Genomic DNA, 25,002 nt, shown 5'->3' on the forward strand with positions numbered 1-25,002 from the left:
GAGAAATGTAAGCTCAGCTGTTTCAGATGTGGCCAGTATGTATTTAGTGCTCTTGGAAGTGGCAGCAGGTCTTTTGGGAATCGGGCTTGCTTTAGTGTGCAAACAGGCCTGCAGTGGGAAGAGGAAGTTTCCTCACGCCTCATTGAGCCCAAACGCAAACCGCAAGCTCTCCTGAGACGCAGAAGCCATCAATGCAACACTGACGCAGTGGAGGGAAAGCCAGTGCAAAGCAGGACAATTACACAGAGCATGCTAATCAGCATTAACTGAGGATTTACGGAGTAATTGATTATATGAGGCCGCTAATTAGATGCTGATTTTACACTACACTATCGTTCAAAAGTTTGGGTAATGACACTTAGAATGTTACAAACTATTTCTATTTCAAATAAAAGCTGTACTTTTGAACTTTAAATTGTGATAATATTTCACAAAATTACTGTTTTACTGTATTATTGATCAAATACATTATATGTAGCCTTGAGCAGAAGAGACTAATATACTAATATATATATATATATATATATATATATATATAAAACATACCGACCCCAAACTTTTAAATGGAAGTGTATAAAAAAGCTAAATCTATTCTAAAATATATAGTTCTATCTCTATATTATGATTGGATTTGTTGTGAATCGCAAAAATATGTAAAATTTTAAAAACCAAGAAATTTGAAATAATAAATCGGTTTTCATGTCAAAATGTAAACACACGCTCTTTGAAAAAACAGTTAGTAAAGGTATAAAACACTGATAAGGTTCTTTAGGCACAAAATCGGGATAATAGGCAAAAATCTATGATCTTTACCTGATAAAACTGATAAAATTTAGGGAATTTACAACTGCATCCTTTACAATTAAAAAAAAAATCTTGATGAGAATGATAAAAACATTTGGTGCCTTGTATCATTATTAATAAATAACTATTTTATTATTTGTAACTATTGAACATTGGTGTCTTAATCATATTCCTAATTTTATTGAAACAAGAGGACACTCAAAGTTGTGAACTACTGTGATTATTGCCATTGTATTCAACTTTAAAGCATGTTATACACAAGAATTGTATGTCACAATGTGCTATTGTACTGGCTTTGAAAAACCTGGCTCACTCAGTTTGAATGGAGCGTTGGGTGCATTGAATAAATCACACACACACACACACACACACACACACACACACACACACACACACACACACACACACACACACACACACACACCCTGCTGCCTTTGCTGAACCTTCGTTAATATTCCAGTAGGCCAGCATCATCCACATGCGTTTCCTGTGCTGCACAGGGACAGAGCGAAAGACCCCGAACGTGCTGAGAAAGTGAATGGGTTTGGCCCGATCAGAACCAGATGCCTGTAAGAGCTCCAGATGTGAGTCAGCAACATCCCAGAAACAGCACCAGACAGAGCCACATGATTCACAACACACACACACACACACACACACACACACACACACACACACACATTCGGCAGAAGAGGAACCATTAGACACAGGACAAAGACTCAAACGGAAGAAATAAATAAAATAAAGAAGTCAGGTTAATGCCAGATTCCCTCGCTGGACTTCCTCTAAAGCAGTTCCCTTTTACTGTACTGTACAGAGTAAAGTACATCAATCGGAAAAGTATTAGTCAGTTGAAGCTGGATGTAATCCACAATTCAAGCATTGTCTTCAAAATGAATTCACTTAAAGTAAAATGGTAATACTAAAATCTGATGCAAAGTTACAAAGTCAGTCAGTTGTTCACTATGTCATGTCATACTGTCTTAAGACATGAGCTAGGAACTGGTTATGCTTATAGTTAAGTAGCCAGGTGGGGAGATAGCATCTAAATCATCTTTCAGTATGAGTCTTTATGCATTTAAATCATACCTAAACATGAGATCAATTTAGTGCAAGTCAAAGTTGACTGTCAGTTTTAACCATAAGACGGGACTATGATTTCATTCATTTGTATATGAGTGGACTTTCTCTTATAATGTTCTGCCTGCACTGGGAAGGAAATTAGATTTTGGTCCATTTATATTTTCTTCCCAGCGTAAGAGCATTATGGATAATGAAATAAAGAGGAGTCTGTAATCAGGTACGGATTGCCCGAACTCCTCTGAATAGTGCAGTTAGTAAAGCTACAGACTTTAGGAAATGTCAAAGCTAAAAGAACTATAATGAATTAATTTGATGCAATATCACTTGAGATTTTTAATGTCTCTTTCTTGACTCTTGATTGGAATACAAAAAGACATTAAGGCCCGGTTTCACAGACAGGGCTTAGATTAAGCCAGGATTAAGCCTTAGTTCAATCAGGGCATTTAAGTAGCTTTTATAAACGTGCCTAAGAAAAAGACATGACTGGTGTGCATCTTGAGACAAAATAATGGCACTGACATATTTTAAGAGATGTTTTTTGCTTCACTGCTTTCAAAACGTACACCGTAATGGTTCTCAGGTCAAGTCAGACATAAAAAACCTGCGGTCCAGTAAGCAAGTTGATTCCATCCGTGATTCAGACCTCTGACTCCAACGGATTCATTAAAAAGAATTGCACATTATGTTGCAAAAGTATGTTCAATCTTTGTAAATACGCAGGATAAGAGCGCCCACATAATTTCCCAGCCTCGTGCCTGATGGCAGTAAATCACGCCGCCGACAGTACACAAATAATCCACAGAGAGCTACTATTTTTATAAACTCTGAATTATAAGAGGTTTACAAAAACCATAAGCACCCGCTGAGATGTTCCCTGCTGTGAACTTCCCGTGCGGGTCAGCAGAAAGGAAAGATGGGAGTGGGTGGATGACGATAATCCTAATTGAGAACCATTACATCCACCTGTTCCGTCACGCTAGGGGGCTTTTAACAGCTTTACCCGTGTTTTGTGGGATTGGAGGTTGTTTACTAGTACTTTAAGAAGTCTGCATATCTTAAAGTTCGAAAGAAAATGCCTAGCATTGAATGAAGGGCTTCATGTTGTTCTTCCTGTGGACACGGCATCAGAAAGATTGATCAACAGGGGGGCTTCATGGGAAACTCTTTACAGTAACCTCCTGTTGTAGAAAGCATCGTGAGTGGGAGATTTACTCTTAACAGAGAAATCTGAGAGCAATTGATATCAGATGCGCATTACGTACATTCTTATGAGTCGAAGAACCACTTGTTTTTTGTTAATTCAACTTTGGTTTCAGGTTTCCCAGTCTCATTTCCTGTGCAATGTGCAAGCATCAACAAATGATTGTGTTGTGACTCAAAAAAAAAAAAAAAAAAAAAAAATCAAACCTACATCATTAGCCAAACAGGAGCAGAACATCTCAGGAGGAAGCAAGGGCAAGTTATTAGATTTCCTTTCACTTAATAAACAGTTCGCACTCTCTTAGAGTCGTCACTCTTCCAGGATGTTACATAAAAGTAGATTTGCAAACTACTCAGAAGGCACAGCCTTTGTGTAGTGGAGTGTGAATGGATCGGCTATTCATCTTTTGTAAGGACTGCCAGGCTTCACACAGGGTCCTGCGCACAAAAGGCTGTAATGACATCACCCATGCCTTAAAAGTTGAGTCTGTTTAACATGACTTAGAGGGTCTTAGGCTACGTTCACACTGTGAGTCCAAATCCGATTATGTGTGTATCCGATTAGAATCTGATCTAAAATTAATGACTGTCCAGTGTATGCCGCTCTTTCGTTTCGGGAATATCTGCATTGGTTATGACAACGACGACGCGTCGGTAGGTTTACGCCAAGAACAACAACAACAACCGCAACATGGAGGGTTGAGAAAGTCAAAATTTCCCAAACGCATTTCCAGAAATGTGATTCGAATAGGATTTCAAACCACATACTGTGTGAATGTCGCTCGAGTGGATTTGTAAAAATCGAATTTCATGTGATTTTTTGCCATTCACACTTGCTAAATCTGATCGGATTTCAATCGCATATGCACAAAAATCAGATTTGAGCTGACAGTCTGAACGAGGCTTTAGGTGTCTCATTCCCTTCACGTTCTTCTGTTGATGATTTATGGAAGAACGGGTTCAAGATAGCAACAAACATTTAGAGTACAGTTTGAAATTCTAATTCAGGCACTTATGCCAGATGGTTGAATTTTATTATAACGAAGTGAGTGCAACTTTTTTTTTTTTTTTTTGTTATATCATAGTAGAATTGTCTTGGAAATTGTTTAACCATTTACAACTACAAATGTTTTTTTTACCACCATCTCAGACCCAGACTTTTAATCTTAAACTATTAAAATCCATAATATAAGAATGAATTATTATATTTAAAACTATGATAATCAAAACCAATGGTGAAATAAATAAAGCAAAACAGTTCTATAATCATTAAATGAAAGTTACTTTTTAAAATAAAGACAACATTTTGACTCCATTGAACATTTTTTTTAATAAGAAAACGTTTAAGGAAACAACAGTATCACTGAAGAGCTGGAGATGAAATATTAGGAAAAAAGGTAAAAACATTTCATTCCACGCATCATTTCCAAAAATTAAAAAATATGTAAGCCTATTTAAATAATTTCTGCCACAATCAGTGTTATTGTTAACTACAACTATATTAAAAACACTTTCATGAACTGAAAAGAACTTAAAATCATTTATGTTAGGTCAAAATATTTCAATTTTTTGTACTAAAATAACAAAAACTGAAATAAACAAAGCTAAATATAATAAATAAATAAATATAAACAATATAAAATGTGATAATGTATGAATATAAAAATAAAAGCGAATTCAAAATATTAATATTTACTATTATTAGTGTAAGTATTGTATATAAAAATAAATAAATAAACATAAAACACAATATGCTGTTATACACAATAAAAGATTTGGAAATGACACTGTGGTGAGAACTAAAGTGCCCGTAGTTGAAGAAAAACCCATTTACGCTTCAAAATATCGAAATTCTTCCAAATCAAAGATGAGAACAGGAATCTCATTTTCTCTTGCTCAGATCCTGAGCCATAAAACGAAGCCCACTCCCCCACAATCCTCTGCAGATTACTCTTCCTCTGAAGTCTACTGCACATCTTGGGACTGGTTTCTTTCACACAGTCCTATCATCACGCGGAAGGAATCCTCCGACGGCTGTCCTGGAACGGAGCCTGGCTAGTTTAAGAAATCCTACCTATCAAAGATCTACAGGCTCATCCCATTCCATGAAGAGAAAAGTTCTGGCTCTGAGAGGAAGGAATGTGGCCGGCACTCAAGGAGTTTACCACAGCAGGAAACAAACTAAAGTTGCTTCATGATTACTAAGGTGTTCTGACTGATTTTTAGCATGTATGCAATTTCTTGAGGGTTTCTTGCTTACTGGTCAAAAAGCCCATACTCAAGTCTGTTTTGCACCAAAATGGTGTTGGTTCTCAAGCCAGAGCAAATGCAAATGTTCAATTTATAGTAGTTCTTCACAACTGCACTGTAAAAATAAAAGGTGCCTGGAGGAACCTTTTGGGATTCTTCACTTTGCCACACCGGCGGAACCGTCTTTAGATCCTCTAGGCACCCTTTAAAAAGGGGCGGTTTTCTGAGGAACCACAGTGGTTTTCTGAGGAACTCTTATATTAGGCACTGTGTGGAACCACTTTGGGTGCCTCCAGGAACCAAATTTCATTTTCTTCACATATTTAATTTCATGTTGTAACTATGGTTACCTTTGACTTCTATTATAATAAACAAATTGAACCAAATACAAAATAAGAATTGTTTATTACATATTTTATATTCATTTTTATACATACTCTTCTATGCACATAGGAAAAAAAGCTAACTATAGATTAATATCAATGAATACACAAAAAATAGTATAATACATAAGCAACACATGTTCCACGAAATAAATCAATGTAAACAAGTAATGAAAACTCGGTGAGTGTTTTAGCGCAATTTTCTCACCTCATGGGATCACAACACTAAGAGATAGTAAATCTTTTCCTGGATTTTTTTTTGTGCGTTCCCGAGATTAGACCTTCCTTAACATAATGCCGAAAACCCGAAGTCTCTAGGTGGTCTGGTTGAGGAGTAGATAGAAGTGCAAGATTGGTGCGCACAGACGCACAGAACAGAAATCATGAGTTAACAAGCGCAATTTTGTCCGGTGGAAAATTGCGCTAAAAATAATAATTTTGACTAATTAAAAATGCCCATCTTCACTTAACTTTAAAACATTTGTGTTTCAGTTCGATGGCAAGTCTGACATCACTGTTTCCAAGTCCAAAAGCTCTATCAGATGCCAAAAACAAACAAAAAGTGCTAATATGCACTCATTGTGCTGTAATATTCCTGAAAATTACGATCCTAACCTTTATCTCTATACCAAAATCTCTGATGGTTAGATATTCAGCTATTTTGAATCATAAAATGTTGAAGTCTGGGATGCCGTTAGACTGGAGACTAACGTACACTATGGCTTTTGAAAAGCTTAAATGTGTGACTTGAATCAACAGTGTTCATAAATGGTTGTTGAGTATTCTCATGAAACAAGATAGAGGAAGTAGAGGCTTCGACCCGGAAACAGTATTAAGGTGCAGTACAATTATCTGTTGTTCTGTGAATGTTCACTGGTGAATTCCAGTCATTTCAATAAGAATACACACGATCAGCAATTCCGTTTGTGGTCAAAAATGTCACTATGGGACCAAGTTGGTGTGAGGTACTTAAAGAGTTAGAAAAGTGAAAAGGTGCCGCAGATTTAGTTTCCGTTTGTTTTTCCTCTTTTCTGGTGGATGGTCCAGGCACTTCAATGATTTTCAGGTCTACAGGAGGATTTTTATTCTTGTTCAAACTTGCATTTCAGCTTACCGAGATCCTTGAAAAGTACAAAATGTACTGTTAGTAATGTTATTAAAGTGATAGTTGTGAAATTTAAATAATTTCCACAGCCTTGTGACGTTCCAAACCTGTTTGACTTTCTGTCTGTGGAACCCAAAAGCAGATCTCAGGCCTAATGAAACCCCAGTCACCATTCAATTTCACTGCATGAAACACAAGCAGAAAAAAAAATGTGTAAATCATTCATGAAACCATTCTTGTGTACACTTGTCTGGTTCAATTCAATGCAACAATTTATGTAAAAATGGTTAAGCTCCAAAAATGTCCCAGAAAAGATCCTAAAAATAATCAATGAGTTCACAACTCATGTGTTATGGTCTTACAGTCTTCTGAAGGTCTATAAGGTCTATACAGTCTTCTGAAGCCATATAATAGCTTTTTCCTTTTTTTTGTCGAAAAAGACTAAACTTGAAGTTATAATTCAGAGTTAAAATGTCTTATATTCAAATGCAAATGATAAAGATATAATAAAAAATGCCTATCATTATTTGTGAACCAAACCTGTGATATTATTTTTCTGAGTAACATGAATGAGATTTGAGAGCATGAGGGAAGATTTTCAGAGAATAACTGATTAAAAAACACAAGTACACAGTCAAACAATACAATTTCACACAGAGAAAGTTCATAGTAATTAAGTACTTGCATGTGGTGCAGGTAACTTACTGTAATTCAATGTTGCCACTGAAATGTTCAGATTATTTTAGAAATGTAATGGTTGTTCTGGGGAAACAAAAGAACAAATCTGATTATTCACAACATAATATTTATTGACCAGTAAATGGCTTTAAAATGGTATTTGAGAGAATGAGAGCACCTGTAGTAAGTAAAGTTAGGCTAACATTAAACAAAAACAGACTATATTAACCTGCTTTTGTTATTCATAACAAACGCCAATGACGACAGCAGGAATCAGCTAAATTATAGGCTATATCAGCAATTTGAAGACACAGTTGTACAGAATATGTTGAATTGAATGACTAAATCAATCTAAGACAATAAGTCAGTAATTTCCATTTGTTCATTAGATCAACGTACGTTAGTTAGCATCGCGGCTAAAACCTTCATACCAGATACTGTGCAATAAATGAGTGGTTAACACTGTAAAAACGTAGTAATGTATAATACATTTAGTTTATATGTGTGTTTGAATATATAGTGAGTAGACTCTGTATTTATATTTATTTGGCGAGTTTACAAACCTTGTAACGGAGAGCCGAACAAACGGTGGAAGCTTTGATGAGAGGAACCGTTACTTTCAAACCCGATGACGTCGATCAGCTGAGCTTTGTTGCGCGCGAGCAGCGCGAGCTTCACTGAAACGACGAGAGCAGAGGAATAGGCTCTATGCACGTAACAGTTCCGGGTTCGCGTGTACTAGGCTATCAACTTCCTGTTCAACTTCCTGTTTATACACGGACAGATATGGCTCTCTTTTATAGTCGCTGTCTTCAGGATTTACCTCGTCTCACGGTAAATGACATAGATCGACTCATAACAACATCATGTGCTGCTCCCAACAGCAAGCGGGAAAAGGGATTTAAAATGTATATCGGCAGCTATATCGACAACTATGAGGGTAAGTAAGCTAACGTTATCATGCTAACAGTTATATTGTAATCAAGAAACTGACGTGACTGAACTTGTTAACGTTAGCTATTTTGTTTCACACTACTCTACTATATTAAAACAGACAAACTAGCACAGTGTAAGAACGTGTAATCCAGTTTCGAAATGTATATTCATCTTTTTCCGTAACAGTGTCAATGAAAAACAAGGTGACAGGAGAGGTCAGCGTGAGGGCAGTCTGTCATAGATCCATGAGGAAAAATGAAAAGCCACACGAATTGAAAGTAGGGTGATTAGGGTCAATGTTAGGGTAATGGTTAGGCTGATAAGTTGCCCAGCTGATAAGTAGCATTATCTAAATGTACATGGCTCAGTCTACTGTTTATGGATGTGAATGAGTAGGCCTATGTAGCTCTCATCTACAATACAACATAGGTAAAGTTGGTTTTATATTCGCACAGTCGCATATTCGCGGACTTTCGCGTTCAGTAACTCGTGAACTAAAAGTTGTTACTACACAAATAACACCTAACACATAACTATACATATAACACCTGCAGACAACCGAAAGTGCAAAGCGAAAGTGCAGAGCCTAATTTTCCTAAAAACGAGCTTTCCTTCGCAGTGGAAAAAATACATTGATCTCTATGCGCAAGCTGCTGAGAAGGGACCGTCTGCAAAGTGCAAACCCCGAAAAGTGTTACTACACAATATTCAAAAACTTCACTGTAATTCTGTATTGTTGCCAAATTCAGATCACACATGACACATCACTGCTGTCCTGCTGGTTATATAACAAGACTTTGTTTTGGATAAATGCAATACAATTGTATAATTGCATTACAATGTGTGATCTGAATTTGGCAACAATACAGATAATTACAGTGAAGTTTTTGAATATTTTTCATAATAACAAATCATAAAAATAATGCAATTTTTTTTTTACCCAAAATAAGTGTTGTAGTATAATCATCAGGACAGTAGTGATGTGTGAACTGAATTTAGTGACACTATAGTGTGTGTTTTTGATTTACTGATTGGTCCCTTCGGATCCGTCTCTCAGCCGCCTGCGCATATAGAGATCAATGTATTTTGTACATTCGGAGGATCATTACAGGTAGCACCTTCAGTACCACATACATGGACAGCGCCATGTCACATAGTCAAGTTTTCCTAAAAAGTAAAAAATTGCCAAGCGGGGAAAACATTTTAAGCGCGAATGTGCGAATATAAAAACAACTTTACCAAGTCAATACAACCGTATGCTTTTATTAGTTATATTTTTCTTGTTAACAGTTTATCTCTTAAGAGGTATTTCTCATCTAAGCTTCTATTTCTCCCTAGATGGTGTTAAAAGACTTGAAACCTGTCATTTTGGTGAGCACCCACTGCTCCTGTGTGGCGGGGTGTGCCTTATGCAACCATTTGGTTGCACTACTATATCAAACAGCACACTTTTCACAATTAGGCCTCCCTGCTGTACCCCCAGTGCACAGTTGCACAGAAAGTGAGCAAACCTGGCATAAGCCAAGGACCTTGGTAAGTCATCTGTCTGTCATGTGAATTGTACCATGTAACTATTGTGATGCCATGTCAAAATGTGTCATTGCTGTCAGGGTGTTAGGCCAGGTCCGGTGGGAGACATGGAGGTCCGCAAACCCCAAAATTCTACCGCTGTTTGTGTGAGGTGAGACTATATTACCTTTAGTTTAAGCTGTGTTGATGTGGTTAATATGTATGCAGTTAATATGCTGCAGTTTTTTTAGTTTTTTTTTTACATCTTTTCACTTCAACATTTTCAGAAGTTCTCTCTACAAAGCACTGGATGGGGAAATGCCAGATCTTGCCACATTGAGAGTGGCAGAAGTATATAGGGACTTTCCCCCTTTGCTTGCACCTCTGGTGACCACCATGGGCATGTCAGCGGAAGTCCCATTAGTTCAGTCAGCTTTTGGGGCTGTCCAGGCCGGGAGTGTGCTGTCATTTCAGCAAAAACCACCAGAAATGCGGGAAATCATCAACATCCCAGATGCCCCTGCCCAACCTTCCCTTCCCATCCAAGGCTATAGGCTTGAGCCAACCACATGCGCCCATGTGTTATCAGAGGAGGAACATGTATATATAAAATCGCTACAGGTGTCATTCCACATGGCCCACAGGATTGAAGCTGCAACACGGGAGCAGAGCTCATGCCAGGAATGGCATCGACTGAGAAAGATGCGAGTTACATCTACACGCTTTCACGAGGCATGCCATGTTCGCTGTCATACATCAGCTGAAAATCTGGCACACAGAATTCTGAGGGGGACTGTCATGACGAAGGACATGAGGAGAGGAATCGATATGGAGCCAGTTGCCGTGACAGAGTACTGCAGTTTAAAAAATGTCAACTATTCACCCTGCGGGTTCATTATACACCCTGATGCTCCATGGCTGGGGTGCTCCCCCGATGGAGTCGTGTTTGATCCTTCTGAAAACCCACCATTCGGCCTGCTGGAAATTAAGTGCCCCAACATCAAGAGTTACGTTGACTGTCCCTACCTGAAAATGTCTGGTGGCTCTCTGCAGCTTAGGAGGCAGCACAAGTACTATTGGCAAGTACAAGGTCAGATCCTCCTAACAGGTTTGGAGTGGTGCGATTTCGTGGTATGTGCGCAGGAGGACATGCTTGTTGAACGCATACACAAAAATGTAGATGTAATGCGTACCATTAGAGACCGAGGAGATCTCTTTTTTTTTTTACCACTACCTACTGAAGTGTTTGCGTGTTTAAGTAATTTCAGATTTCAGATGTTGCTTCATTTAATGACTGTGTTAAGTGTGAGTGTGGCCACATATCACTGGTGGTCCATTCAATTACTCTGAAATTATTGTACAGTATTATATTTATGGTATTCTATATTTATTGTATTATTCTTATTAAAATGATTTACATATATACACTCATGTACATATATTTATACAATACATATAACAATCTATATTTATTATATTACAATACACATGTATATATACATCTTTATACAGCATTATATTTATTGTATTATTCATAGTTATTTACACTAAACAATATTTACATACATACACACACACACTATATTTATACACTATACACAATATAATATACCTATCTATTATATTACAGTATATATACATTATCTTTGTACAGCATTATATATATATATATATATATATTATTATTTTTATACAATATATATCTAATATATCAATATATCTATTACATTACACATGTATATACATATATCTCTCGATTCTTATGGTTATTTTTGTGTTCTGTATTATGAAATTATAATAAAATATGTATAAGGAAACACTGTCTTAGTTTTGTCTGTTGATCAGAGGTATGAATACAGAACAGTGTGAAATCCATAGTATTTACAAAAGTATATGTACAATATTTATACAAACCTTAGCATATCACCAAGGATGAGAGTTTTTAGGCTCAATGGCTCCATGCCTTGACAAGTGGTCCACATTGGTAGTTCACAAGCAAACATGCCACTGTGAACAGTTGGTTTATGCTACCAGAAATGGACAAGGGGATGACGGTGTCAAACAACTTATGCTCTTTAACACGACGGATAAGACGTTCAACATGTACCCTGAGCCTAGCCACAGACTGAGTGTGTGTCACTTCATCAGCTGACATTTGTTTTCCATTGGTCAGGAAAACAGGCCGGTGGATTTTACATGGCACTAGGCTATCAATTAAGAAGCCCTTATCCACCATGATGGCCATGTCAGGGGTAAGAAGGTTAATGATCCCTGACTGTTTGAACAGCTCCCGGTCACTAATAGACCCTGCATACAGTGCAGAAACAAATGTTATTGCACCATGAGGTGCCATTCCTACTAAAGCTTTGAAGGTGCAGTGAGACTTGTAATTTGAAAAGACCTCACTTTGTAGTAGCAAAGAGGAAGGTGTTTGGCAGCGGATCTCTGTACAATCCAGGATAACCTGTGTGTCTCGAAATTGATGGAATTCTTCTGGCAGATGGGCTCGTACTTTCTCTTTTGGCATCCAAATGCACACTGACCCCAGGACAAAATACAGGAAGTTGGCCCAGGTTGTTACGATGCGGCTTACAGTGGTCTGATGTACTTGAAACCGATGACCAAGGTCCCTTTGCTTGAGGCCCAAAGCAAGATGCATCAAGAACAGGAAGAACTCATCTATTGCAGGAAGTGCCCGAGTGTTTCCAGGCTCCTTGAAGACTTTGGAATTGGTGACACGAATCATCCTGTGAGTTGCCGGTTCAATCAGTTCCCAGAAGGCCATCAGGTGGTTGTATGTTGCAAATCTGTCAAGAAAGAAACGTGCATTGGTTCTCACATGGCATAAAATACTTATACATAGCTTTGTAGTAAGTTTAAAGTTTAGAAAATAGGAATGCTGAACTACAATCTTGCAATATTGAGTCATGACAATTATGGAATTTGGTATGATTAAACTAACTCTGGTTGCTGTTTAGGGCTGTGAAACGATTAATCGCATCCAAAACAAATGTTTGTGTACACTGTACACATAATATATGTGTGTGTACTGTGTATAATTATTTAGTATATATAAAAACACACACACGTATGTATATTTTTAAGAAAAATGTGTTATTTATATATTAAATATTTATATATAATTCAAATTTTATATATATATATATATATATATATATATATATATATATATATATATATATATATATATATGTGAAGAGTTCAGATGCAAAAGCCTATAAGTGCCATCTGAAATTTACTTCTAGAATGATAATTTTTTATAAAGCTTGCATATTTAAGTTAAGTAATTTCACTTAAATGACAATTAATAGGTAATTTGCATTGCCATTTAAGTGAAATTATTGAACTTAAATATACGAGCTTTATAAAAAATTATCATTCGAGAAGTAAATTTCAGATGGCACTTATAGGCTTTTGCATCTGAACTCTTCATATATACACACAGTATATTTAAGCAATTGTTTCTTAAATATATACATGCATGTGTATGTACACACAAACGTTTTTTTTTTATGTGATTAATCACGATTAATCGTTTCACCAGCTGGTGTTCATACTTATAATTATGTTAGTCTACGTTGTTGTTATTATTTTGGTCAGTGTAGCCTACTTTTAGGCTGCCTAGGCTACGTGTAACTAGCGTATATAACTCCAATCATATTTATCAGAAACGTGGACTAGTGTTTTCACAGACAGTGGCAACGCTATTACAAATGCTTACCACAGGCAATATAATCTTACCTTGTATAAAAGCGTATGTCCTCATCGGACCCAGCAAATCTCCTGAGACCAAAGCGGTGTGTGATCTTTGTTTGCTCCAACTGCTTCCGTACATCTTCTATCTCCCTTTTTAACTCCTCGTTTTCATGTAGAACCATGTCCACAGCTGCAGCTTCGGGAACTGAACAATAATCATGTCCAGTCCTCTCCACATCAAAGTCCATATCTTCTTGGTCTACGTCCGAGTCAGGATCAGGGGTCAGCGGTCTCTCTCGACGTTCCCAAACACTCAACCTCGGCGGCTGCTCCTGACGGTTCCACTCAAACAGTGTAGGGAAAACACCCTTTTTCAGACGTTTCAGACGAGCCCCTTCCATAAAGTCATCATGTCTGAAATGAACGCTACACACCTTTGTGTTTTTGTTGACTTGGAAGTCATCTCTCCTGATCTGCGCGATCCACTTTTTTCTGAGATCCTCTTCCACTGGAAATGAATGGAAACTCACAGTCGAGTTGTATCTTGCCGACACAACGCACAACGGCACACAACAATGTTCCGATCTAGGTCGCATTAGCTTTTGGTATCGGAAAACCTTTTTCTCCATGGTTAAGCTGCCAAAAACTAGATATAAGAACAACCAAAAAGGTTTGTCGCTGGTAAGTATCGCGCTAACCGTCAGACGTAAATACGGAACCGGAAACTGTTAGCCCAGTAGAGAGTGTAGTCGGAAACACGTCACAATCCCCGCTGCATAGAGCCTATAGCAGCAGTTTCGCGACACAATAAAACTTTTCTCCTCCTGGTTCTTCTTCTTCATATTATTAATATTATTATTATTTTGGGTTGTTGTTTAAGGTTTAAATTACTCAATAAAATAGACCTATACTAAATAAATGTAAGCTACCCAAGTGAAAAAGACGTAGGCTACTGTTAAATGTATTAAAAATGCATTAAAGTATTTGTATTGTAGGTCTACTAAAAACACACTCAAGTACATTTTTAATACATTTAATAGTACGTCTTTTTCACCTGGGTATGTATACTGAATCAAACTTAAGTAGCCTATAATAATACAGTAATAATTATAGGATAATAATAATCGTATTCTGGCCTCACTGAACCATTGGGTTCCTCCAGATGCTGGCTTTAACATAAGAGATCTTCCAGGAACCACTTAAATGTTAAAAGATCTTCCAATAACCATTTTTTTGCATTCAAGTTCCTCTATTTTCTCCCAAAGCACTTTGAGGACTCATGGTAATGAAAAGGTGACTCCAGAAACTCTGAACTAAATACAAAGTGCTTAAAGGATCCCATAAGTTCCAGCAAGAACCTCAAAGATTGTCAATGCTCCTCCAGTAACCCTACTATAGGAGAAAGAGCTTTGAGGCACCTAAATTACATTTTGAAGTTCCTTGAGTATCCAACAGGATATTTGAGGCTCCTTTAGTTTTTACAGTGTGTTGCTTGTCAGATTGTATGAACATGATCCCCGTTGTACAGTAAGCCATGTCACATTGTGGGATCTCAATAGTCAAGACGTGTCAAAAACGGACACGCAAGAAGACTCGTCTGGAGATTTAAATCATCAATCCACGACACGGTCGGTGACTGTGAGCTGCTTTTACATGCAGGATTGAAATGGTGGCTAGCAAACAAAAACAATCTCTGGAGTTAATTCTGATCATGACTTGTCTTGAAAAGGAAAATGAAGCAAGTCTGTGGATCAAGTGGTGGTTTGTTGTAGTCTCACTATTTGCCTCATCAGGTTCTGCGCTCCTATTGATTCTTGATTTGAACAATTGTCGTAGGAGAAGTCGTACTGACACTACCAGAGTTTTGTGAAAGGTCAAATTTGATCGCAACGGTCATTAATCATCTGTTGGCAAACATGACAAACTAGCTATAAAAGACTTCAGATTTTGGCATCTGACTTCCGGGATCAGAGGAATCTTTTAGGATTCTCAACATTTGTCTTAGACGGCCAAATTGTGAGCAAGATCATACTGTGAACCCGGCTTGGATTCTCTATCTGAACAGGCCGCTTTCCACTGACTTGAGAACTGAACGATGACATAACGGACCACATGTCTACACATAGCGCATTTGGGGTATCAGTTTTTTGGAGTATTAAAAGCATTTTAACATCTGAAGTCATTTTAAATACAGCATCCTTTAGATATTACACCATGCTTTTGATGCAATTCCAAGAAAATTCGTATTAATCAATTCACACATAAAATCTGTCCCCCTGTGGGGGAAATCCAGCTTTTAATGTTGTTTATATGTCTATGTGGTGTTTTTAATATGCTTTAAGACAAACCATGTGCAAATTCATAAGTCAACACCATTGCTGAATATTGCTGAGAGCTGGTATTTCTGACGTCACAAACTACCTTGTAACCAAAAACATCAACGTGTGATCGTCAACGAGTGGATCTCTAAGCTGGTGTGAGTGAGTGGAGGCGGGGCTCATTCGCATATTCATAGAACCATGTATAATAAATGAGGCAAGGGTGTAAAGTTACATTTAAGCTATTTTTAACATTTTATATATAAATAACACAATTTTCTTAAATATATACCATGTGTGTGTATTTATATATACAACATAATTATACACAGTAAACATATATATTATGTAAACACAAACTTTCTGGATGTGATTAATTGTGATTAATCTTTGCCCAGCCCTAATATTTTAACATCCAAAGTAATTTGATTCAGCTAATGAGCCATCTAATTTTGTTTTTACGATTTTTGTTGGATCTGGAGCAGTTGGATCAAGCTGAGGTGATCAAGCGGCTGTCCGCACACCTTGACGTCCCGGGACTGTGTTCTGGAGGAAATGTGGGCTAATCCATGATTAGCAGCAATGTTTAAACTGCTGACCTAATCCTTGTTGTTTTCACATTGAGGCCGTAGTCCAGTGAGGCAGGACAAATCAGTGACACCCTTAGCAAGATCGATATAAGCTTACAGCTTAAGTCTTGTTGAATAATGTAGAAATAGGATCATTTAAATGAACAGGGCGGCATTCAAGGCGAGCCTGACTCTGGAAACTAGACAATTTGTCTTTTAAGGCACGACAAATGTCGGGTGACTAATTAGCTCTATATACCCAGAGCTAAAGGGGGCAATGCATATTGACTTAAAATCAAAACTTAGCACTCACTATGCACTCTTATTATTTTAATTAGCCTAAATATTCTCATCTACATTAGCATCAAGCTAATATCTTGTATGCAGTCGTGCAGCACAGAGGTTTGTAGCCCAATTAAGTGAGGGACGCCTGAACCCATCTGGCTTATGATCGTGTGGGTCTGTCGAGGTAAGGAAAAAGTCGGGCCCTGCTGGAACACATTCAGAACAGAAGGAGGTCAATATGAAGTAGAGCAGAAGAAATAAGAGCATGTTGCAGAAATCCCTTCCTGCTCAAAGCAACAGCAACTCTTCAGGAACAACTTCAAAAACAACCAAACCTTACCAAACATCCGCCTCTCTGAGGACATACTGGAAAACTATTCTAAACCCAGTCAAATGGTTTGCTCTTTTTCTGTGCAACATGCATCAAATGATTGGTTAATGGTCTAGCGTACTTTCAAAGGTTTTATAGATAAAAGCAATCCATTCCCCATCCTTTGGTCAGCCCGATATATTCTCCTGACACTAATTACAATCTGTATTTAGTCTAAGGAGGATATGCAATAGTTATCTAAGACACCTGTAGACAACACATTTAATCTCTAAAGCAGGGTTAAAACGATCTGTAATCACAGATGAATGAGATCATTGTCTAAAACTGGATCAAAAAAATCAAGTCAACAATTCAGCGCCAGGAAACAGTTTGCATTGTATATCATCATAGGGAAGGACAATGAATAATGACACATAAAGCACTTAAAATGAGGACAAAGCAACAAAGCACATAAGCTCATTATGCTCAACTTTCATAACTTTCTTATTTTTAGAATGATTTCTGAAGGATCATGTGACACTGAAGACTGGAGTAATGATGCTGAAAATTCAGCTTTGCCATCAAATTGTAATAATATTTCGCAGTACTGTTTTAACAGCATTTTTGATCAAATAAATTCAGCTTTGGTGAACATACAGTAGGAGACTTCCTACAAAAACTTAATTCATTTTTTAATTATTCCAAAATTTTGATCCGTAGGCTAATATACATTTACTGTTTTATCTATTTATATTGACAAAATGTTTAATCTGTACAAGAAAATAATCATTGTCTTATTACTATAAGCCAGAATTTTAATAGGCATATCTAATTATCCTTACAGAGCTCCAGACTGTGACCAAATGGTCGCATTTCGCTACTTTTTTTCCAGCCGGTTTGACTAAATTTTGTTAGAGGCAAACAAAAGCGAATCAAAATGCACAACTCGTTTGAGTAGCACGAGCTCAGAACAGGTTTTACTCGCGGGCCGATCTCGATCTCCAGCGCTGGGAGATCCATTGAGAAAGCGTTTGAATTCGCAGTATAATTAACGACATCGCTGCAAGATTTAACGAGAAGCATTCAAATTCGGCAGTTATAAACCACAGATATCCCAATTTTGGAGATGGTCCTCACTGCAGAACACGAAATCCAGGGCGAGGAGTTGGATCCAGATCCAACTCCTCCCACCTTACATATACCTAAACCTACCCATCTCCACCCCCTGATCCCTAAACCCTCCCCTAAACCTACCAAACTGCACCCCTGATCCCTAAACCCTCCCCTAAACCTACCAAACTGCACCCCTGATCCCTAAACCCTCCCCTAAACCTACCAAACTGCACCCCTGATCCCTAAACCCACCCCTAAACCTACCAAACTCCACCCCATCGGTCTGGATCTAACTCCGCCCCCTGGATCTCGTGTACTGCAGTGAGGTGCTACTGCAATTTTGTCCCCATTTGTAAAACTAATGGTACGTTTACACGACAACGATGTACTAAAAATGGAAAAGTTATTCCCTTGCGTTTTTCGCGTACAGATGACAATGCTGTCAAAATTAAAAACTCTGTATTATTCATGCCAGGCCAGTAGCTGGCGATGTCACTTTAAAGAAACACTACACGCCTATAGACTGAACATATAATACGCATGTGCATGACTTCACCATTTTCACAAATTTGCGTTTTGTAGTTTACACGGAGACGATAAAGGTATTGTTTTCAAAAACTTGCACTTTGAATCCAGTTTTCAAAAGTTTGCGTTTTCAGGCTAACAAAACGTTGTTGTCTTGTAAATGAACGGCCAAAAGGCATAAAAAGTTTATAGTTTTAGTAAAAAAATTAAAAATAAATTCAATCAGTAGGTGGCGGCAGAGGAGCACTTATTGGCTTATTAGCCATTTCCACGCCCTAATATATATTTTTCACGTTTTGCTTTTGAATTTATATTTAGACATGATGAAATCACAATCATCAATAAATAGTCAAAGTTTGAATTATGAAGTAGGAAAAGTGACAAAAACCACCTTTTTAAAAAAAATTGCGAATGAATTACAAGAAAAAGTAAGTAAAGACAAGAGCATTACTTTTATATTCAATGAAGCTGTCGGCCAGTTCAGTATGATAGAAGCACTACCAAATCAGGTGCTGGTGCCACCATCTGTAGAACTTAGTGGCACTGGTCTATACTGGCTAGTGCTCTCAAATGTTAGTCTGGAGTCCTGCTTTAGTTGCATTTTAGTGTACTATAGCATTCATTAGTGTAAACTGTCAACTACTGTCATATCAGACTAACAAAACCTTAGCAAGCCATAAACAAACAATATTACCTCATATCATTTCAATAATATCACATCTGTTGTAATAGCCTTTGAAAAATGCTCGTTAAAATTGTACAAGACAGTGCATTGCATTCATGATTGCATTCTGGCCTTGAATACTATATGATTTTGGTCTTTGTAAATTCAAAATCAATCATAACTCAGCTGACCTAGTGGTTAAATTAAATCTGTACACAAGTTCAAAAAGTCCTCCCCTGGTTCTCACATGATCATGAGAAGCCGCCATACATCAACCAGCTGTTGGTCTCCAATCATGCTGACCCAATTGATCCGTCTCAGGGAAAGCAGCCAGTGTGACAGAGAGGCATCATGGACAATGAGAACATTCTGCAACAAGCTGGGGACGACACATGTGAATCATAAACTGAACTTATGCCACGGGTCACAGCAACAGGACGAGGATGTGCCCCCTTCCCACAATGTGCCCAATACATATAAACAGCAGGTCCATTCAAGACTCAGTCAATAACACTCAAAGTTTCCCGAACTTTAAAAGGATCTGTTTTTGACAGAGATATGATGACATTAAATGTCATGTTATGGCTGATATTTAAATTCTATACAATTTTGTCAAAATAAAAATAAAATACATTTAAAAACTAAAATCAATTATTTTAAATCCTTATAATATTTCACAATATTACAGGTTTTACCGTATTTTTTATCAAATAAATGCAGCCTTGATGACAATCAGAGACTTCTTAGAAAAAACATAGTGTATTCATAATACATAAATCATATTTCATATTCATTTTGAGATTTGATTAGTAAAAGACTATGTTTAACAATGTTATTAAATTAGTTTTTAAAGTTTAACTGAGTATTAGATGATGGTAAATGTGATTCATATAAAAATACTGGCCGAAACATATACAATAATTTAAGAATAAAACATCAGATATGACACTGATATATTTGTGCATCCCTAGTCCTTGATATTAAAACCACTGGATATTAATACTGAAGAAAATACGACACATACTGTATGTTTGTCTTTCTCAAATAAATATCTAGAAATCTACATCTGTATAGTCTGTCCACTGAATGTTTTATGTCAGAATTATATATAAAAAAAAATTCAGAATGAGAATAAAAGCTCTTATTTGATCATTCTTGTAGGACGGTTTCGGTGGTCATGGTCAAATATGGCCGCAGTGACCTCTCATAATCATCTGAGTACGGAAAAAGCCTGCATTGCACTCAGTGAAACAGTAAAACAACTTAAAAAGCATCATAGGATGGAGCTTCTCTATAAAAAGCATCCGTTCCGCCAGCAAGTCATTATGTAAGGCACTTTATTGATTGAACCATCAAACTTAGCACCCAAACAACGACAGCTTGAATAAGCCCCGGGTTTCCTCAGACAGAAAAAGGATTTCAAATGAAACTGGAGAATGGTACTGAAAGTTCTGGAGATGTAATAAATTACAGTAATAACTCCTGGCCAGGCGCTGGAACGCACCGGTCCGCTCGCAGAGGGGGTTGGAAAGAAAGGTGACACAGCAGACTTGAGTCAGGAATGATGAATAATATTTGGTCAGGTGGCTACAATTTGCTCAATGCTCCATATCTGTTAACACTATAGCAGAATGCGGAAAATTGTACACGGACAATAAAGATAACATCCGTTATGAAGACTGCATTTTTGATTGAGCGCAAAGAAAATACCACATGCAAAACCCACTGGCACTTTTGTGGCCTTGACCTTTCAAACTAACATCAAAGAGTGACCGGAGTGACGGAGTCCAAACCACAAGGTCTTTGAGGGTTGCCAGAGATTGGCAGGAATAGAAATGCAGGGAAGGATAATTGTAAAGGGTGTGTGAATGCATGAACGCCGTGCTAAGAGTCAGTGTGTGAAACTAGCCATGCGGAGGTAATGCGCAGCATGCAACCAACAAGTGAAGGAAGTAGATTGTATTAAATGTTTTAGATGAAGAAAAACATCCTGAGATCTTACAACAGCTTTCACCTCCACAGAAGAGTCATTAATACAGTGGTTGTGTCAAGAGTACTAATTAAGTTTTGGGTCTTAGTAAAAGTCCATACACTACAGGTCAACATTTGCAGTCAGTAAGAATTTTTTATTTATTTTTTGGAATGAAATTAATCTATCAAAAAATCCTAAATAAATGGATGATGGCTTCCACAAAAATGTATAATAATAATAAATGTTTCTTGAGCAGCAAATCCGCATATTAGAATTATTTCTGAAGGATCATGTGACACTGAAGACTGGAGTAATGATACTGAAAATTTTACTGTATTTTTGTTCAAATAAATGCAGCATTGGTGAGCATAAGAGGCATCGTTCGAAATCAAAAATATGAAATAATCTGTTACAAGCACGTCAAGTCATTACAAATCACTTTATTATTAGTGTTTTGTGTTTTAGATAATGAATTGATGTTTAGTTACTGTGCTAGTGCCAGCAAATTATAATTTGTATTGTACAAGACAAACCTCAACAAACTGTGCCTATAAATTTCTGAATATTTATTAATTTAACAGGTGTTTAAAACTCCATAAAAACAATTCTTTATAAAATACATGATATTTTAATTATAAAATAATCGACCGCCCAATTGCTCCTTCGGTTGCCCAAAGAATTACAGCAAGTTTGTGCTACAGACATAAACGATACCTCAAAATGTGTGGCTTCTTGAAAAGCGGAAGATTTAACAATCTAGTTTCTTCATAACATTAGAAAGTTCCTGCAAATCCCTCAAGAGACTGAGGAGACCGGACTCACACAGCCAGATGGCATCCATTAAGGTGCTGCTTCCCAGTCTGGAAGTCTTTGATTTGGAGCAGGGATTATGCCGCCTGGTCTCACACACACACACACTCACTCCGACGCATTTACTCAACACACACGCTCACGTGGGGAGTAATCGGAGCTGGTGCTGAGGAGGGGATGTGGGTGTAAAGGAATGCTGGTTTATTTGTCTAACCTCTGGATCTCGATGCTTTACCACAGTCACAGCTAGAGTCAGTGCGTGGGACATTCGGAATTCTTTAGATCCCATGTCCCACTATAAGGTTCAAAACCCTGTACCTCCTTCCTCTCGGAATATAGTCAAGAGAGCCATCGGATGGGAAGGAATTTTCTCAGCCATTTACATTTACACTGTACAAGCAGCTTTGCATTAAATGATACTGATTTACACAGTGTGCTTCATGACAACCAACATGACCTGAGCAATAACTGCAAACTGCATTTTCATTGTATTTCTTTGCTTTTATTCAGCAAGGACACATTCAATTGTTACCAAATATATATATATATATATAAAAAAAAGTTCTTTGGAACTTTCAATTCATCAAAGAATAATGGAGGAAATGTGTTCCAACATAACTGTTTTCAACAATGATAATAATAAGAAATGTTCCTTGAGTAGAAATTCAGCATATCAGAATGATTTCTGAAGGATCATGTGACACTGAGGACTGGAGAAATGATGCTGAAAATTCAGCTTTGGCATCACAGGAATAAATCACAATTTAAAATTTATATACAAAAACATTGTAATAATATTTCACTATTTTTACTATTTTTGGTGCAAAAGTTATAGTATATTCAGTTACAGTATAGCAAATATCTACAGCTATAGGTATAAGTTATAACCATATACTAATCTCTGTACAACTGGCAACCATCATGAGCCATTCAGACGCAACTGGCATAGAAATTTCACTTCATCTTTAAAGCAAAGAAAAACAGGCATTATTTTGAGAATTAACCCATCGAAACACAAGGGAAGAACTATCAAGAAATGATGTGCATGATTCAGCCTTAAGTGCCCATGTAATCACAACTAAAGAAAAAATAGCCCTAGAGAGGAACATCAAGACATTTGTGCACGGGATATGAGCCATGCTGAATGAATCATGGAAAATCAATGACTGCTGGGCACTGGATAGCTGGTCAAACATCCCTCTCACACTCAGTCAGTTAACATGGTGTAAATTACAATCACCATCACCTCAATCTTTCGATGAACAGATATGGTGTAAATCTTGACAGTTAAGTTGGTCATATTCATGTATTCAAGTGCATCACCAGATGTCTGATCGTCAGTTCTCATGGGTAAGTAGGGTAAAAGTCCTTCATAAGGACTTAATTTCAGTCTATTCCTTATACTTATACTCATACTTAACAGTGCAGGTTCTTTTTGCAGCTTGAAAACTGCAGTCACAATTCACTTTAATTACATGGAAAAGAGCAGCGTAGACATTCTGCAAGCTAACTGATTTTGTGTTAGATGGAAAATACATCTTTTTAGCAACAAAATAGCAGATGATGACAATTTTAATAAGCACGATATTGATGACAGTTCATGAATCACTCCATCAGTTCTCAGACCAGATTTTTAAAACACTATACGTTCACTCACTACATGATTACAAACCATTTTTCAAAATGTACTGGTAAATAGTGATAATAATAGAAAAAAACAGCAACTATTCACCAGTATGGGCACATAAAAACGAATTAATTAATTCATACTGTCTATCTCGTGGCACTGACTTGACTGATCAAATCAGATCATAGTAGGCTACATTTATTGTGCAAACAACAGAATAGCAGGTAACTGAAGACTTGCAACTGGAAATTAACAAAAGCTATATAATATCTAATTCTCAATATTACATTATTTACAACCCATAATATCACTCAACTAACTCAATGTAAAACCTCTCTTTCAGTGGAAAACAGATATTTCAGCCTACCGAAAACGGGGTGAGTCTTTGATGCAGTCTTCAAAATCCACCGTCATACTGGACGATTTATTTCCAGATATTACAACTGAAGTTTCATCGCCGTCAGTAAACAAGAGAGTAAATGTAAGATATCCCGCGAACTACAGCCTCTTCACTCCACACAGGCAGAGAGTGAATCCACTGAGCTTTAACACACGCTTCTAATGCTAGAGTTAGGGACTGTCAACAGTTTCTCTACTCTGACTAAAACGCGTAAAGGCGTCAACGGCTAGCATCAGACTAGCTGGCTACCATACTGTCCTTTTCATGTGTGACCCTGGACCCTGGAGACTTATACATCACATGAAAGTTGAATGAATAAGCTTTCAATTGATGTATGGTTTGTTACTATAGGACAATATTTGGTCGAGATACAACTATTTGCAAATCTGGAATCTGAGGGTAAAAAAAAAGAATCAAAACATTGAGAAAATCGCTTTTAAAGTTGTCCATTTATGTTCGCGATTGTGCTGCATTCACTCACAAAAAATAAATGTTTTATATATTTACGGTAGGAATTTTACAAAATATCTTCATGAAACATGATCTTTATTGAATAGGCTAGCCTAATGATTTTTGGCATAAAAGAAAAATCTATAATTTTGACCCATACAATGTATTATTGGCTATTACCGCAAATATACCCGTGCGACTTGTGACGGGTTTTGTGATCCAGGGTCACATATTTGGTCATTTCTCATTTTTGCTAGGAAAAATAAAAAAAAAAAAATCTTACATAGCTACATT

The 25,002-nt window shown here is 37.1% G+C and overlaps 1 protein-coding gene across 2 annotated transcripts in view; it reads right to left on the bottom strand.

Annotated features, from left to right (window-relative positions):
• The window catches only part of acap3a (ArfGAP with coiled-coil, ankyrin repeat and PH domains 3a), a 76,903-nt gene extending 52,514 nt beyond the window's left edge, over nt 1-24,389 (bottom strand). For both annotated transcript variants that reach the window (XM_081385946.1, XM_081385945.1), the window contains exon 1: nt 24,226-24,389. In XM_081385946.1, coding sequence (XP_081242072.1) covers nt 24,226-24,272 — 47 coding nt within the window. In that variant the 5' untranslated portion in view covers nt 24,273-24,389. The remainder of the gene's footprint in view (nt 1-24,225) is intronic.
• Between the last annotated feature and the right edge of the window lie 613 nt (nt 24,390-25,002).

Source organism: Scardinius erythrophthalmus, assembly GCF_964197995.2.
Source record: "Scardinius erythrophthalmus genome assembly, chromosome: 15".
NCBI classification, from domain to species: Eukaryota; Metazoa; Chordata; class Actinopteri; order Cypriniformes; family Leuciscidae; genus Scardinius; species Scardinius erythrophthalmus.